Genomic DNA, 17,535 nt, shown 5'->3' on the forward strand with positions numbered 1-17,535 from the left:
TGATCAGTAACTTAGATTAACGATCATTTTGAGATCTACCTCGGTACAGTACCTATCTGGGGTCTGAGCATACTGCTTTCTTTATCGCCTAATTGCTCAGATGCTCAACAACCCCCTGGCACTAAAATTTGCTTAGCTGCACTTTTGTGACTGTAGCTATTTTTATATTTTATATTTTTTAGAAAATAAAGGGAAAATGAGAATAAAACTCATCTCTATAAAGTCCCTATCAAGTTTATAGAAGGCCTTACCTATATAGGAGGTTTTACTAGAGGTCTTATAGGCGCTTTTCAAAGGGACAATGAGAGTTTCACGTGATGTGTATTGGTGAACAGATGGGGAATCATATTTTACTGTAGAATCATGGATATACACATTAACAATACTGTACATATATATACTGAGAGGAGAGCTACTCGTCCAGTTTTTCCTTGGAAAATAACCGATTACTTCCTCACGATCCACCTAATCACCCGAATCACTCCCAGAAGCACCTTGTACGCCCACAACTTGACGCCCGTTGCGTGGAGCATGGAGATACTCCAGTGCGACTGACGAATGGCTCTGGCAGAGCGAGGCGTGCTCATCTCGTCGTACGCCTTCAGAGCCGGGCTTAGGTCTAGCGACGACGAACTCGACGTGTGCTTACACAATTGCTGCGCCAGCTCCCAGCCACCCCGCAACGCCATGTTGGCCCCATTGCCGGCAAAGGGACTCATGGCGTGGTTGCTATCGCCGATGAAGATGATGTTCGTCTTTCCTTCGTGCCGGAAGGGCTGCTTGTCCATGGCGTTGAAGACCATCAGCGTATTCGGATCGGTGGCCTTGATCAAGGTCTGCAGCGGTTCTCGGAATGGCTTGCCTCTCTCAAGCGACTCTTGCAGGAGAGACTGGACTTGTTCATCCGTCAGGGGCGCTCTCATCCTCTCTCGGGGCTGGTCTGCCCTGTAGCTCAGACTCCACAGCGCGCTCCGGCTGTCGACCGGCGAGACGAAGAGTCCAACACCGCCGCCGCCCAGCACGCCGCCCCAGTCCTTGTCCATCGGCTTGGGGACGGCTCCTTCAGCGAATCTCGAGGTGCCGGAGACGCAGACGATGCCAGTGAATGACAGAGTGTCGTGAGGGCGCAGTTGTGCGCGGACCTTGCTGCTTGCCCCGTCCGCCACGATGAGGATATCGCACTCATCGACCTGCTCCTCTTTGCTCTTGTTGATAAGATGCACCTTCACTCTCTTCTCCTCTTCCGACGAAGTCTCGACCTTCGTACACATCGTCTCCCAGTGGATGGCACCATCGTGCAATACCTTGCCAACCGCTTCGATCAGCACCTGACGCATGGAATCCCGCTTGATCCGCATCGAGGAGACAGGCAACTCCTTGTCAGGGAAGACGCCCGTCACGCGGAGAAGAGGCTTCCAGTCCATGTCCCAGAGCGTGAACCCGCCTGTGTCCTCACCCTCGGGCCGAGGATGAGTCTCAGGACTCCCCGTCAGGCTCACGCGGAGCATCTGGTCCAGCAGGCCCATTTTGTGCAGGACCTGCATGCCCCCCGCTAGAGGGTCTCCGCGGATGGAAATCGAGTAGCCTTCGCGGCCGATGCTGGTCTCGCGACTGTCCCGCTCGTAGATGGTGATGGAGGGGAACTCCGCGTCGTGCTCTTGTGGCCATTGCTTGCGCAGAGCCAGCGGGAAAGCGAGACCGGCGATGCCGGCTCCGACGATGATGATCTTTTTCCCTGCCACGAGGGGCTTTTGAGGGGGATTTGATGTCATGGTTGATGATGTTTCAGTCTTCTTTGTCGTCTTCAGTTGATTCTTCGAGATGTCAATATAAGGCCAAAAAAAAAAGTAAAAAATAAGAAAAGAAAAAGGAAATAGACAGAAGGACTAGGTATGATGCTGGTCAATATCTTGGAGGTGTATATAGATGAAAAGCCCACCAATAGGCACCCAAATCAGTACCTACTGTATCCAGATATTCATCACAGAATTAATATAATCCCTGGAAGATCAAAGCAAAAAAGATTAAAGAAAAAAAAATGCCCTTCTCAATTTAATATCTCGTTCTATTTTATTGCTGCCTGGTGGTGCGTTTTCTGTCCCCTGATGTCCTCGTTAAATTTATCCGAAAAGAATACAAGTTCGAAGGCCATCGCCACTGAACTAATCAGTCCCTGTAGTCCTCACGGCAGTTATGTAGGTGCCTAAGGACTAAGGGTATGAAGTTATCCACACTTCGGGATTTGAAAAGCTTAATTTGACGGGTTTTGACTCGCTTCCAGTGAACTAACTTGATTTGGCTGTGACAGCTGACAATGATGCACCAACAGCATAGTGGTCAGTACCTGGGCAGGACTAACAAGATACGTAGTCCATGGATCCATGATGAAACAGGAGTTTAGGTGGTTATCTATGAGTGGGTGATCCTATCTTATGTTGGTACCTGGGTAGATCATCTGCCTTAGTCACCCTGGGTGTGGTACTGTACAGATGCTGGACACCTCAGGCAGACAAGTTGGCCTGACCTGGCCTGACCTGACACAAACCCTCACTTTGTCCGAACTCACCATGCAAAAATGGTAGAGCGGAGAGGTCAGAAAATCAGCAGTTTTCGATGCGAGGTTTATAGGTCACGTGAAACTTCCTATTTAGGTTAGTAAATTTGCATACCGCCTTTGGATTCTGCTGGCAGAATCGGGGGGTTTTCTCAGAGATTTTCTGTATTCAGCCGTAGTATTTTCTCCGATCTACCTGGTAACTAATGCCGGAATCGAGTTGAAAGAGATATTATCCCTGAAAAAGAGCTATTATTTTTTCGACTGCGTGATCATCGTCCTGCAAACTCCTCAATCATCAACCTGATGAATTGCCTCTCGTCTGTATTGTGACGTAAAATTTGAAGTCTTCTTCAGGGGCGGAGGGGTTGCAGAAAGGATCCCCTGAAGCATATCACGACATATCTGCCATGTGAAAAAGGTTTATGTGAATGAATTTTTTTTACAAACAGAATGTTGGAAAATAGCTCACAATTAGCTTGAAAGCAGCGATGTCGGCGAATAATCCTGGATGGTCTAGAAGATTGGGGTAGCACCAGCCTGATCAACCAGGACGCTGAAGGGATCTAGGGTTGGATACGTATGTAAGTCTGTGATCCGTACCTGAGCATAGAATTTGAATTGATAGGCAATGTTTTAAGCAAGTTGCACGAAGATTTAGCTTGGCGATAATTAGTGACACTGCATGTCGGTACCTGGGTGGAAGCTCGACTGAGGAATATGTGGTGGACACTTAGCGGTAGTATGCCAGTATATTTCTGAACTTACTAGAGTCGTATCTACCAACATCCTAATATCTCCGTATGTCGTGCAGAATATCGGTACCTCCGGATTGCTGCAGATCTCTTCCGTGTGATCGTTACAGCGAAGACAGTGCTGTGTACCTGGTTATCAAGCCAATCAGCTTCTGCTTCTTACGGAGTCGCGTCTGCTATGATTCTGCATCAAGTCCAACACCTTGCACAGGACTAAAACCTAACCAACGGAAAGATGACGATGGATCGAGTCAGTATCGGCTCTGCCGACTTGAAGATGTGACATCCACCTGCACCCTTCATCCCTGTGAGGGATATCTTCAGACCTTACCTGCGATCCGTTACCATACGATGACTGATCAATTGTGCTGTAATTTTCAATACTCACACTATATAATTGTACTATCACGTTGCCAATATATGTTGGTTAAGTACTGGCCCACCCTCAAAAGGCAGTGTCTTTCTGCTCAGGTTGCGTTACCTCAACAGCCTCAAGATTTCTGTAGTGCTGTTCTCGATGGCTACTCACACGACATCGTCCACGGACGGCGGAAATGATAGGAGCAATGGAATGGCTGACAAGACAGAGCCCCTGGCCATCGTCGGCATGGCCTGTAAATTCCCGCAGGACGGTGATAGCAACGAAAACTTTTGGAATCTGTTGATGGAAGGTCGTTCAGCGATGACCCCGTTCCCAGAGAATCGAATCAACATGGACGGTCATTACCATCCCGACGTCGAGCATGGTGGAACGGTACGTGCATGAAATGTTTTCTGTTGCTCCTTCCAAGCCCGTTCTAACACTGCCTTAGTTTCACGTCCAAGGCGGCCATTTCCTGAAAGGGGATCCAGCCGAGTTCGACCATCAGTTCTTCAGCATCACCAAGACTGAACTCATGTCCCTCGATCCTCAGCAGAGACTCCTCCTGGAGAACGTGTATCAGGCTCTGGAGAATGGTATGTATTTGTCTAGGATTTGTGCAGAGGATCCAACGCTCTCTAATTGATCTTATCAGCTGGCATTCCCTTGGCCAAAGCAACCGGTTCAAATACCTCCGTTTTCACCAGTAGCTTTAACCATGACTACATGCAGCTCCTGAATTCCGATCCGGAGATAAAGCTCAAGTATAAGCCGATGGGAATGAGTGATTCTATCCTGTCGGGGAGGATCAGCTGGTTTTTCGACTTTAAGGGACCAAGTCTTACCGTGGACACTGCCTGCTCGAGCAGCATGGTCGCCTTCCACCTGGGTGCCCAGAGTTTGCGGAATCACGAATGTGAAATGGTAGTCCTTCGTTCCTCTCCCTTGGTGTCATCGGCTAAGATTTTCACTAGTCGCTAATATGTGGTGTGAATGTCCTCATGTTCCCTACCGATTGGTTCAATCTGGACCACCATGGCTTCCTCGCTGGAGATGGCAAGTCGTACAGCTTTGATCATCGTGCGAGCGGGTTCTCGCGTGGTGAGGGAGTGGCGACTGTAGTCTTGAAGAGACTATCAACTGCTCTGAGAGATGGGGACATGATTCGAGCCGTGGTTCGTGCCACTGGAGTGAACCAGGATGGCCGGACACCTGGTATTACATTACCAAGCGCAGCTGCGCAGGAACGGCTCGTTAATGAAGTGTACACGAACGCCGGTCTTGACATTGGTGAGACAACATATATCGAAGCTCATGCTACGGGAACAGCTGCCGGTGACCCTATCGAAGCCAGAGCCATCGCTGAGTCTTTCAAGACTCGAGACAGAAAGTCACCACTCGTCGTGGGCGCTGTCAAATCGGCCATTGGCCATACAGAGTCAGTGTCAGGACTCGCGGGGATTATCAAGTCCGTTATGATTCTTGAATCCGCAATGATTCCACCAAATACAAATTTCGAAAAAGCGAACCCGAAAATCCCAATCGACGAATGGAACCTGAAACTGCCTTTGCAGCCCATTCCATGGCCATCCCATGGAGTTCGTCAGATCTCGATCAACTCTTTCGGTTTTTCCGGAACAAACGGTCATGCCGTTCTACAAGACGCCTTTCACTACCTCAAATCGCGAGGTCTTTCGGCAAACCATGCAACATCTGTCGATATTGCAGTTGACGGTTTTACCAGTGGAAATGGCTCGATTGGGAACGGCAACTCTCACCATGAAGCGCAACAGGAGCTTCCGGTTCCCTGGATATTTACTGTGTCTTCCTTTGATGAAAATGGCATCCATCGGATTGCCACGGCATATGCCGATTATCTCAAGGCCCTTACTCCAAAGGACAGCCAAGACGAGCACGATTTCATGGACGATCTAGCCTACACGCTTTCCAGCAAGCGCACCGTCTTTCCTTGGAGAAGCTATTTCATGGCAAGCTCTCTTGACGCTCTCATTGAAAGTCTGTCGAATGGTGCGCAGCATTTTAAACCAGTACGGGTAAGGGGAACGCCGAAAGTCGGCTTTGTGTTCACCGGACAAGGTGCCCAGTGGCATGCCATGGGTCGCGAGCTCCTTGTATACCCAGTCTTTAGACAGAGCCTAAGTGACGCAACTGACTATATGCGATCTCTCGGCAGTCCATGGTTTTTGCTTGGTAAGATTCTACGTGCCTCTGAAATGAGTTACGGACACTGACTGCTGTCAACAGAGGAGCTTCTTCGAGGAAAGACAGACTCTAAGATCAACAGTCCATCATTGGCCCATCCAGCATGTACCGCTCTCCAGGTTGCCCTGGTTGACTTACTTTCAAGTTGGAATCTGCTTCCATCCCGTGTTGTCGGCCATTCCTCGGGTGAGATTGCGGCGGCATATTGCGCTGGGAAAATAAGTCGCCAGGATGCATGGAAAGTAGCCTATTATCGTGGTCTGGTGTCCGAGAAGGTCACAGCAAATGGGGCCATGCTTGCTGTTGGATTGGCGGAAGACGACCTCCGCCGATATATGCGCCGTGTTAATGCTGACCATGCAGGTGAGATGATCGTTGCTTGCTTCAACAGTCCAAAAAACCATACCGTGTCAGGAGAGGAGAAGAAGATCGACGCTCTCAAACAGATCTTGGACGAAGATCGAGTCTTTGCTCGCAAATTAAATGTTACCACGGCCTACCATTCAGCTCATATGACAGAGGTGGCAGAGGAATACTTGAGCCTCATAGGGAGCTTGCATTCGACCGAGATACCTTCTCAATCTCATAAGGTGGATATGTTTTCGACGGTCACCGCCCAGCTCATCGACGGGCCTCTAACTGCACAGTACTGGGTCGATAACTTGGTCTCTCCGGTTCGTTTTACCGATGCTTTATTAGGGATGTCTTTCCAAGGCTCCAAGACTTCACGCGTCACTACCAGCGCTGGAAACAGTTTCCTGAATGAAATTGTTGAGATTGGACCGCACTCTGCTCTTCAAAGTGCTATCAAGGATACGATAGCTTTGAAGACAGACCCCGTTGCGATCGGTTATTCAAATGTCTTGAGTCGCACTGCGCCTGGCATTGAGATTATTCTGAGAACTTTGGGCGCGTTATCTTCTCGAGGATGTCCAATAGACATACTCCGTGTTAACACAGCTCCTAGGTCTAAATCGAGAATTCCAAAAATGCTAACTAAACTGCCTCCATATGTTTTTAATCATGGCCAGACCACGCTTTGTGAGAGCCGATTAAGCAGAAACTTTCGATTGAGAAAGTTTCCAAGACATGACCTCTTTGGCGCACCTGTGGCTGATTGGAATCCTGATGAACCAGCATGGCGTCATTTCATACGGATTGCAGAGAATCCTTGGTTGGGAGATCATATGGTACGCTACACCACGCATGAAACCCCATGTCTAGTTGCTAATGACTTTAGGTAACGGGGAGCGTTGTGTATCCTGGGTAAGCGATAGCAGGTCGAATGAGTTGGGCTGCTGCTAATATGGAGACTACCCAGAGTTGGATACGTCATCATGGCCATTGAAGCATCACGACAGATTGCAGATCCCAGTCTCAAGCTTATGGGATTTCAACTCCGAGACATCTCAATCAAGAGTGCACTCATCGTTCCCGACACAAAAGAAGGAATCGAGACGAAGTTCACCATGTCCGCAAAGGATGATTCCAGCCTAGAAACATCAAAGACCTGGAGAAGGTGGCGCGTCTCAAGCTACAACCCTGTCGGAGACAACTGGATCGAGCATTGCACGGGTTATATTGCTACAGAATACGAGACACCTGCTGGACCAATCGACTGTGGTTTGGAAGATGCTTCGGAGGCGCTGGCGTCCAAGAAGTTCTTGATCGACAGCTTCGAGCTCTGCAAAACACCGGCAACCATTTCATATGAAAACCTGTCTACCATTGGTCTCGATTTCGGACCTCTATTCCAGAATATTTATGACGTGAAGGTCAACAAGGGAAAGGGCGAAGCGACAGCCTGGATCAGGGTTCCAGAGGTGTCAAAAGTGATGCCGAAAAACTTCACTCATCCACATCTGATTCATCCATCGACGATGGATAGTATGATGCACCTTTCCGTCGCAGGTAAGTCCGTGCAAAGACACGCACCCGTATCTCTGTAGAAGCTAATAGAATCCCACAGCTATTCTGGACTTGATCGAGAAATCGACACCAGCGGCTCCGATGTTGCCCACATTTATAAAAGAGGTATGGATTTCAGCCAACATAGATAGCACTGCTGGCTCTAGATTTCGCGGCTTTGGGACGACGCGGCAGACAGGGTTCCAAAGATTTGACAGCGACATTACCATTTGGGATGGTGTGCTCGATGAAAAACGGCTGTCAGTGAAAGGATTCTCGGTAACTTCTCTTGGGTCGGATGTTGCAACGAGTCAAGCAAAAAAGCTCTGTCATACTGTCCAGTGGAAACCGGATCTTGATTTGGTGAAATCACCTCGATTTTCTGACGTTGTCCTTGCCTCTACCGCGGAAAACGACGCTTACAGAGCCTCGGTCAAAAGATTACAGTTGGCTTCCGTGCTTCTTGTCACAGACGCACTGAAAGAACTAAAGGACTACTCTTCTGAAGCGTTTGAGGGTCACTATCGGAAGTATTTCGGCTGGTGCAAGAAGCAACAAGAAGATCTCCAGAAGGGTTTGATTCCTCATCTATCGTTCGCTGAGTGGAAGAAATATGAGGAAAATGAAGATTTGAAACGAGATCTCTATCGCCACGTTGCGGATTACAGTGCCGACGGCAGATTGCTCGTCCGCATGGGCCAGAACATCACTCGAGTCCTGAAGAAAGAAGTGGATCCGCTTCACCTCATGTTTGGCTTGGATAATATTCTCAATCAGGTGTATAGTGACGTTGCCGAATCCGGCAACCTGCCTGAGCTTTTCCGTGCATACTTGGAGATCGTATATCACAACAATGTGGACCTCAACATTCTTGAGATTGGAGCAGGGACAGGGTCTTTGACTGCACCACTACTGGAAACCCTGAGTCCACGTGCCGCCAGCAAGAACGAAGAAAATGCGACGGTTGATTCTTCCGTCATTGCGAGATATACTTACACGGACGTATCCGCTGCCTTTTTTGAGAAGGCCAAAGACCGATTCAAGAGATGGACAAATATCCTTGACTTTCGAACATTTGACATCGAAAAAGAGGCTAAAGATCAAGGGCTCGATCTTGGATCGTATGACTTCATCGTAGCGGGCCATGTGATCCATGCAACGGCAGATTTGAAAAAGACCCTGACCAATCTCCGATCATTACTGAAGCCTGGTGGTCGATTAATCATGCATGAGGGCATTCGACCAGGTGAGTCTAGTCTCTCAATAAATACTTCGAACAGAATTTAATTGACGGGATTAGATTTCATATGGTTGCCTCTGGCATTCGGACAACTACCTGGATGGTGGTTGAGCGTTGAGCCGAATCGCCAGTGGTTTCCTTCCGTCCCGGAGTCAGACTGGGACGTGGTGCTTCGCGAGTCTGGATTTTCGGGAATTGATACCAGCCTATGGGACAGAGAGTGTTCCGATCTGCATGGACACAGTATCATCATCTCATCGGCTGCTACGATGGAGTTAAGTACTCAAGTGCCTCGACGACGGACTCTGATTGTGACCTTCTCTTCTCCCGCCGACGACTCCCTCGCCTCTATTCTAAGGTGGAAACTCGTGTCTCAGTTGGGACTTGCAGATTGTGAAGTTGTCAATTATCTTGATCTGACGGAAAGGAAGTTGATCAATGACATCTGCATCTCCGTGCTGGATCTGGAACGGCCAGTATTTGTAGACCTCGACGAGAAGACATACAGCAGCGTCAGGCACCTGCTGGCGACGTCTGATGGAGTCCTTTGGGTAGCCGGCGATCCTAAGCGCCATCCAGAGCAAAATCTTGTCACCGGTCTCCTCCGAACGGTCCGGTGGGAGAGAGATGTCGACTCTCCGAACCTGGTCTTACTCTCAGTGTCTGATTCTCAGCTATCCAATAATGACAGACTGTTGGAACATATCCTGACGGTCTTTCAGCATCAATTTCTCAAGGGGATTCCCAGTGAGAAGCAAAATGCCGAATATTTGGTGGATGAGGACGGTACTATTCTGACGAACCGGCTCTTTGACGCGAGTGAAGTCAACCATTTTGTTCACTCCAAGTTCTCGACAGCAGAAGCGCAGTTGCAGGCCCTTGGTGACGCTGGTCGACCGGTCACGCTCGCCACGTCCGCCCCCGGGTCCTTGAGTGCCTTACATTTCGCGACTGATCCGGTGTGGTATCGGCCACTGGGTGAGCGCGAGGTGGAAGTGGAAATCAAGGCTGCCGGCCTCAATTTCCGTGACGTGCTCATTGCCATGGGCGAGCATGCTGCTGCTGACATGGGCAGTGAAGCTGCAGGAGTCGTCACCAGGCTAGGCTCGGCGGTCAATGAGTTCAACATCGGTGATCGTGTGGTGTTTATGAATAGCCTGGCCGACGGAGGTTGTTTCAAGACCTTTGGCAGATCGTCTGCGGATGTAGTTGCAAAGCTTCCAGACTCTGTGAGCTATGAAGCAGCAGCGAGCTTAACTTGTGTCTACTCAACTGCAATCCACGGTCTCTACGATATTGCGAAATTAAGCAAGGGTGAGTCGATTCTTATCCACGCGGCAGCCGGAGGGGTTGGTCAAGCCGCCATCCAGCTCGCAAAATTGGTTGGTGCAGAGGTCTTCGTCACGGTATCTACTCCCAGCAAGAGAGATGTCTTGATACAAGAGTATGGTATTAGGAAGGATCATGTCTTCTCTAGCCGAGATTTATCCTTTTACAAAGGAGTCATGAGGATGACAAAAAATCGCGGTGTGGACGTGGTTCTGAATTCACTTTCCGGAGATGCTCTTCGTCGCTCATGGGACTGCCTGGCCCCATTCGGCCGGTTCATTGAAATAGGCAAAAGGGATGCCCAGGCTAACGGCAGAATCGAGCTGAATCCTTTCCTGCGTCAGATGGTCATGGCCAGTGTTGACTTGGTGACCGTCATGAAATACAAGCCCAAGAAGCTCGGACAACTGATTGCAGAGAGCATCCGGCTGTATGCTGAGGGAAAGATCAAATTGGCTTCCCCGACGAAGGTTGTTGACTACACCCAGATTGAAGAGTCGTTCCGATCCTTGCAATCCGGCCGAAGTATGGGCAAGATTGTCTTCAAACCCAGTCCTGAGGATGTCGTCCCTATTGTTCCGGATCAGTTATCTCCGCTGCAATTTGACAGTGCGGCATCGTACGTGCTCGCGGGTGGATTGGGAGGTCTCGGAAGAAGCATTGGTCGCTGGATGGTTTCGAGGGGTGCCAGGAACCTGATTTTCTTGTCCCGATCTGGTGCTGCGACTGATGCGGCAAAGCAGCTTGTCGACGAGTTGGAGGCGAAGGGATGCCAGGCTCATGTCTTTGCTTGCGACGTGGCCAACAAGGCAGCGCTTTCATCGGTTATTGACGAGTGCAGAAGGTCGTTTGCTCCGATTAAGGGATGTATCCAAGGATCAATGGTGCTGAAGGTGAGATTCCAGCTGAATCATTCCAGTCAGGCTTATGCTGACATGCTTAGGACGCTATGTTTGAGAACATGACCTTTGATGATTTCCAGACTGCTCTTCGGCCCAAGTTCCAAGGGTCTTGGAACCTGCACGAAGTCCTTCCCACGGACATGGACTTCTTCCTGCTCCTGTCTTCTGCCACCGGGGTCCTGGGCAACCGCAGCCAGGCCAACTACGCTGCTGGAAACACCTACCAAGACGCTTTAGCGCAGTATCGAACCTCCCAGGGACTGGCTGGTACGAGTATCGACCTCGGCCGCATTCTGTCAGTTGGGTATGTGGCAGAAAACAAGGACAATGTCAGGATCATTTCGAACCTTTCCGCAGTAATGGATTCCATCCGAGAAGATGAGATTCACGCCATCATCGAGTACCATCTCGATCCACGATATCCAAAAGCGAGATCATCATCATATCAGACCGTGTCTGGCTTAAGCACCGCCGCCAGTTTTCGCCAACGAGGCATCCCAGTTCCCACGTACATGAGTTATCCCCTTTTCAAGCACCTGCATAGTGAATTGAGCATGGCGACGATGCAGGGCACGGAAGAAGATCCACTCTTTTCCGTCGCTGTGCAATTGGGTGCTGCAAGTTCCATGGAAGAAGCCGTCGCCATTGTATGCCAGAGCGTGCGCCTGAAGTTGTCGAAACAGCTTTCCATTGCGGTGGATGATATCGATCCGGGGAAGTCGATCAGTTCTAACGGAGTCGATTCGTTGGTCGCGACTGAGTTTCGGACGTGGCTTGCAAGGACGCTGCAGGCTGAAATACCCATGCTGGAAATTATGGGGACCAGCAGCATTGCAATGTTCAGTGAGAAGGTGGCGCGTTTGAGTAAGTTGGTGCAGGTGTAGCTAGACTGTTGACAGTGTGCTACAACAAACCATTCGTATTCTATACTATATATACAATTTTTCACTCTTCCTGGACATTATAGAGTTAAATACTTCATTTCATACGGATTCCGCCGTCTCCCGAACCAACTGAGCGATCTTCTTCATTTCCACGTGTCCTCTTGGAAAGTCATGGCCGAACGGATGATGATACTCCCTGGCCAACGAGGGCTCACACAGCTTCAGCAAATTCAATCCATTATTTGGGTCCTCTTCATGGGGACATCGCACGTGCAAGGTTGGAATGTCGATCAGCGTGCCATCCCGCTCGCTGTCGTAGCGTGTCACTCCGACCTCGGCCTCTCCTCCAGCCGCGATGAATGCCCTGCCATCGGCCAGGACGCCAGTCCGTAACTTGTCGATCTCCTTCTTCCGCGAGGCGATCGCCGCCTCTGCGTCGGCGAGATTTTCGCCTTTGCGAGCGCGCAGGTTGGATGGTCGAAGGAAGTTGGCGACCAGTTCTCTGTTGAGTTGTTCTTCTGCCGCGGACGAGCTCGAGTCCCAGCTCCCATCCTGCTTGTTAACCTCAGACACGTCATTAATACTAAACGCCTTCAACGGCGTTCCCCCGTTGATAAACACGGCGAAGCGGAACAAGGGCGGACAGTCTGGTGGATTTTGGAGCTTGTGTCTAATGAATGCCTGAGCGGCAAAGGCTGCTCCACCAGAGTACCCCAGTACGCCGTCAAAGTAGCCTGCTGCTGCTGATGATGAAGAAGATGCTTCTTCTTTGATGAACTCGAGGAGGTGGTCCTCTGCTTCGATGATGGAGGATGGGACCAGGGGGTTGTAGTAACCGTATTGCGGGAGGTTGGAGAACATGGTTGTGTAGAGGGACCAGTTTCCTAGAATATAATAAGTTCAGCATGCAGGAAATTGAGTCAGTGGTTCATAATAACAATTCCATCTTTAAGATAGGATCGAAAATTCGTCATCGAAGACAAGGTAGGTATGTACTGTATATATATATCTAGTCGTGGATAGTAGATAGACCAACCTTCCGTATGCAGATCCGTCCCCTGAACAAATTCAAACGTGAAATCATCGAGGTCGCTGCGCAGAGACGCTGTGATGAAGAAAATTAAATCAATAGATCTTAACCCTAGGCTGGCTAGGACCTATGTACTCTATGTACTGGACATACCTGTCTGCACCTGGAAGATCTGTTCAAACACAACGAGTTAGTAAGATACGATAGAAGAGAACCGTCTGTCTGTCAATGATGACCTAGGGGTGCACTAGGCACTCACTTCATTGTTGGAACCCCGTCCGTGGAGACAGAGGATCTTCATCGTGGTAGTCACTGTAATGTAGGAACTTTCGTAGAAAAGCGAAGTCTGGTGATGATTCAGAGATGAAGATTGGAATTTTCTTGGAGAGAGAGAGAGGGGTTCAATTAAGAAATAAGGTAAACATGGACTATAAAAGATCATCCATCATCCATCATGCATCCTACTTGACTAATATATGTAACCTTAGAACTTACTGTGCTGTGCCGTGCCGTGCCATGCCGTATTTTACCTAGGTGTAGGTATCCGAAGGTAATGTCATGGTATGCAAATTTCATAAATATACATACTAGGTATGTTCAAGGTGTTGAAACTTTCCTCGGTCTGTACTGTACCCTTACAGTTACCTACCTAGGTAGACAGTTCCATGCCGCCTTACGAGCAGTGATTCCTTCCTTGGAGGCAGATAATATATACTATGTCGACGAAGGCCATAAAAGCGATTGAATTTTGATCAGGCTAGAACTCCTAATGTCATTGACATGAAGAAACGGCTGTGATTAGAAATATCAAGAATATGTCATTACAGATGAGAAAAAACATGCTGATTTTAAGCCCCAAAAACCAATATAGCCCGGCCGATCGGCCTCCATCTCCTTGCTTTGTCTTGGGGACTTGCTTGGCTAATTTCCACCTAGAACTCCTAGGCGCTGACACTGCACACATACATCACATATGTACTGTATGTACATACATACTAAGGTGATAAATACAATATAGTTTTTCAATAGGGGTTAACGTTGGAAAGCAGCAGGGAGAGTGCCATCCTTACCTGATAGGTAACTCACCATCTTGCAGTATATGTACAGTAAGTGACTGCCTGACTTCCCTAATCAACCTCATAGTCACTGTTTATTAATTTATCGTAAGTATTGTACCGTACATCTCTGATTAGTCTCGCTCAAAGTGACACCACCTTTCAAAAGTTGTAAGTTGTCAAAAAAAAAAAACACATATTTTCTGGAGCATGAGCGTCACTCGCTACCTCTATTACTTCAAGATATCTATCTGACCGTCCAGATGAGAGAGTGTGTCTCTGGGCAGGAATATACTATCTACCCATGCTGAATCTTGGAAGCATATATAGACACCTGCTAGTAAAGTATCAATCTGAGTGATGTCCTCCGTAGACGTGGTAAAAATCTCATTCCATTTAGTAAACCTGCCGAGTTCATACGACTCCAGCAAACTTTTCGTGTTAGGTATCTAATCTAGATAGAAGGCCATGATACTGCCCAGGTTTCAGTCAAGCTGAGGTAAAGAGAACATGCGGCTGATTACTGCCACTTCTGCACCACAACACCACCCCGTTTGAAGTCAGGCAAGTCGCCCAGCTTCGCCGACTTTTCTGTCAGCTCCTTGCTGGGAAACGTAGTCATCAGCACCCACGGCCGGGCCTGGCTGGCCGGGCTGGCGGCTGCGACAAAGGAGTAGACGTCCCCGATCGTGTGCGACGTGTTGAACCGTGATGTCAGTCTCGTGCCGTCTCCAAGACGGATCTGCAGAGTGACTGTCGGCTGTGATTCGTCCACATCTGGCTTCGGCGGCTCTGGAGCAGTAGTTGCAGCGGGAGTTTCTGCCTGAGAGGTTCGGATGGCCGGCGTGGGACTTCCCAATCGCTGCCCCGGCCCGGAGAACGGCTTGTACTTTGGCTTGGGCTTCACGTATTTTTCTTCGTGTTGTTTGATCTCGACATCGACCTCCTGGCCCGGCTGGACATTCATAATCGACAGAGGGGCGCGTCCACGACGAATGCCGTCGAGAATCTCTGCATTCCGAGGGTCATCCGACCGGTACAGTTCGCCGTCATCCACCGAAAAGCCATCCGCCCAGAAGTGCAGCGTCCGGCGAACTCGTGGTGGTCGTTGCGGTCGGCCCTCATTGGGGTCTCGAATGATCTGGCTTGGGGTGTCATCTCCGCCCAGGGTGCGAGCAGTGCCGGTGAAGTACGTTTTCTTTTGTTTGGGCTCATCTGCTGGCGGAGGTTGAGCCCTATTCATGGTCAGCAAGAATACTCCATACTCAACGAGACTATACTCACCTCATCGCCTTCTCCAAGATCTTCTGCTTGATGTCATCAGGGTTCTGCACGGCGAGGCCCGACTTTTCACCCCCAGCAAAGAAATCTTGGCTGTCGTCATCATCATCGGTGGACTCGCCAGCACCACTAGCGGCTTGCAGGTCTCCTAATGTCGCAAACTTCTTCTGCGGAGGTCGTCGCGGTTGGGAGGATTGGCGCGGGGCAGCGGCAGAGGCAGAGGCGGCAGCTGGAGCTGGAGCCCCTCCCAGCGTGCGACCGCCGGAGGGCTGGTGTGTAGGCTCATCCGATCCGAGTCGTCGTCCGCCGCCGGTATGCATCTCTTGTAGTGCTTCATCCTGCTCTGCGAAGAATTCGGTCACTGCAGCTTCGAGGTCCCATTCGTTCGTGTCCAAGAACTGGCGAGCCTGTATGCACAATTTTAGTATGTGATGCTTGAGTACTGATGCTTAAGTATCGCAAGTAGCTTACCTCCGACGGACGGGTCCCCGTCATGGCGCAAAACTGGGAGACAATCTCATCTTGGTCTGTAGGGTTGGACGCCATGCTGGAGCTGATCCAGTCGGGCGGGGTTGGCTGAGATGGGGCGAAGACAGACGACAGAGGGTAGGGGTGAGGGAAGAAGTGTAAAAGAAAGGATCGGAAGGAAGATGGAAGGGAGAGGTGCTATCTGCAGATGTCTGCAGATGTATGCTCGCTAAAGAGCTGTTGTGAAGAGAGTTGAAGAATAACAACAAGAGGTCACGTACGTCACGGTTGCCTGATTGGTCATCCCACCAAGCATCTCCCGCCGAGCCTCACAAGAAGGCTTTAGTTAGTGATCACATTGGATCATTATATACCAGTATTTTTAGGGAATATGACTGTTATTGATTGATATCATCTACTTTGATATCACGAGCAATCAGTTTCAACTATCTCAAGAACAGGTCTTTACAATGTAATGCACAGAGGAGCTTCTAGACTACAAACAGGAGGGGAAATTCTAGGCACTGTAAACAGAGCAATTGAGACCAGACCAGACATTCCCCAGTCTTCTGAACTCTGAAAACAAGTCGACTTTATACTGGTCTGGATTCTAAATCTACTAGATAGCAAGATAATTCCTCGTCACGCTGTAATTTGTGTAAGCAAACACAGGTCTCCTGCTCATGCGGCTTACATAAGCGTGATGTTCATACCCAACCTCCGCGGCGAAGAGGCTGAGCTGCGCGTCGTCAAGAGTAGTAGTTGCCTACGGAGTACAACAAACCAGACTCTTTGCATCAGCCATTGCATGTCTTCCTAGTTGAGGGATTCGTTCGGCTGTCTGCCTCTGTTTGCTGTTATCCTTCAGCCGCCTGCCTTCCCTCTGGCACTCTCAAAATGACATCGGAAAACCCCTCGGGCTCGCAGATCGAGCTCTACGACTCGGCTATGACGGTGCCCTCCGACTCTGAAAACTATTCCGCTAATAATGAACTCTCATCCTCGCCGCTGTCGACGTCCAGCTCTCCGTTGATCCTCTACAAACCGCCCTCGCTGTGGAGCATTCTGCGCGGCGCGGCCATCAACCTCCTCCTGCCCTTTGTCAACGGGCTCATGCTGGGATTGGGCGAGTTACTGGCACACGAGGCGGCTTTCCGTCTAGGATGGTCTAATACCAAGGTTGGATTTTAAATCTGCTGGACCCGGCATCCATCTTTTGTCTGAAATTGATACTAACAGTCCCGTCAGATCTTTCCTACATACCGACGCACAACACCTATAGGACCAGGCATTGAGATGAGAGATATCTCAGAGAGGAGGAGGACCCCGCGTGCCAACCTGCAAGACGCAATGTCGCTGGAATAAATAGTGGCCCTGCGGGACAACACGGTATTACTCAGTTTAGATATGGAACAACCATCCTACTGGAAGATATGCACTCTGGTGTCATGATGCCTGTTTAGTTTTTCTTTTGTTCGGCTTTTGAACCCACTATCTTGGTTGTACTGTACATAGAGTGAGGTACATCTATTGGGCGGCGTTTGG

The 17,535-nt window shown here is 49.5% G+C and overlaps 5 protein-coding genes across 5 annotated transcripts; 2 read left to right on the forward strand and 3 right to left on the reverse strand.

Moving 5' to 3' along the window:
- Positions 1–446: 446 nt before the first annotated feature.
- Positions 447–1,772, reverse strand: VTN77DRAFT_2661 (uncharacterized protein; the record flags this gene model as incomplete). Its single annotated transcript, XM_069418525.1, has 1 exon — positions 447–1,772. One exon carries the CDS (start codon positions 1,770–1,772, stop codon positions 447–449), a length of 1,326 nt encoding a protein of 441 aa, XP_069282142.1.
- Positions 1,773–3,826: 2,054 nt separating this feature from the next.
- Positions 3,827–12,156, forward strand: VTN77DRAFT_2662 (uncharacterized protein; the record flags this gene model as incomplete). The annotated part of the gene is made up of 12 exons (XM_069418526.1): positions 3,827–4,063; positions 4,122–4,266; positions 4,326–4,594; positions 4,645–5,881; positions 5,936–6,823; positions 7,031–7,083; positions 7,134–7,159; positions 7,215–7,804; positions 7,863–8,233; positions 8,294–9,047; positions 9,102–11,263; positions 11,314–12,156. 12 exons carry the CDS (start codon positions 3,827–3,829, stop codon positions 12,154–12,156), a joined length of 7,575 nt encoding a protein of 2,524 aa, XP_069282143.1.
- A 99-nt stretch (positions 12,157–12,255) lies between these two features.
- Positions 12,256–13,487, reverse strand: VTN77DRAFT_2663 (uncharacterized protein; the record flags this gene model as incomplete). The annotated part of the gene is made up of 4 exons (XM_069418527.1): positions 12,256–13,040; positions 13,193–13,261; positions 13,340–13,358; positions 13,446–13,487. 4 exons carry the CDS (start codon positions 13,485–13,487, stop codon positions 12,256–12,258), a joined length of 915 nt encoding a protein of 304 aa, XP_069282144.1.
- Positions 13,488–14,761: 1,274 nt separating this feature from the next.
- On the reverse strand, positions 14,762–16,068 carry VTN77DRAFT_2664 (uncharacterized protein; the record flags this gene model as incomplete). The annotated part of the gene is made up of 3 exons (XM_069418528.1): positions 14,762–15,476; positions 15,526–15,929; positions 15,994–16,068. 3 exons carry the CDS (start codon positions 16,066–16,068, stop codon positions 14,762–14,764), a joined length of 1,194 nt encoding a protein of 397 aa, XP_069282145.1.
- An 819-nt stretch (positions 16,069–16,887) lies between these two features.
- On the forward strand, positions 16,888–17,355 carry VTN77DRAFT_2665 (uncharacterized protein; the record flags this gene model as incomplete). The annotated part of the gene is made up of 2 exons (XM_069418529.1): positions 16,888–17,169; positions 17,239–17,355. The coding sequence occupies 2 exons, from the start codon at positions 16,888–16,890 to the stop codon at positions 17,353–17,355; spliced, it is 399 nt and encodes a 132-aa protein (XP_069282146.1).
- Positions 17,356–17,535: the final 180 nt, after the last annotated feature.

This window comes from Rasamsonia byssochlamydoides, assembly GCF_041956645.1.
Source record: "Rasamsonia byssochlamydoides strain NRRL 3658 unplaced genomic scaffold VTN77scaffold_2, whole genome shotgun sequence".
Taxonomy (NCBI): domain Eukaryota; kingdom Fungi; phylum Ascomycota; class Eurotiomycetes; order Eurotiales; family Trichocomaceae; genus Rasamsonia; species Rasamsonia byssochlamydoides.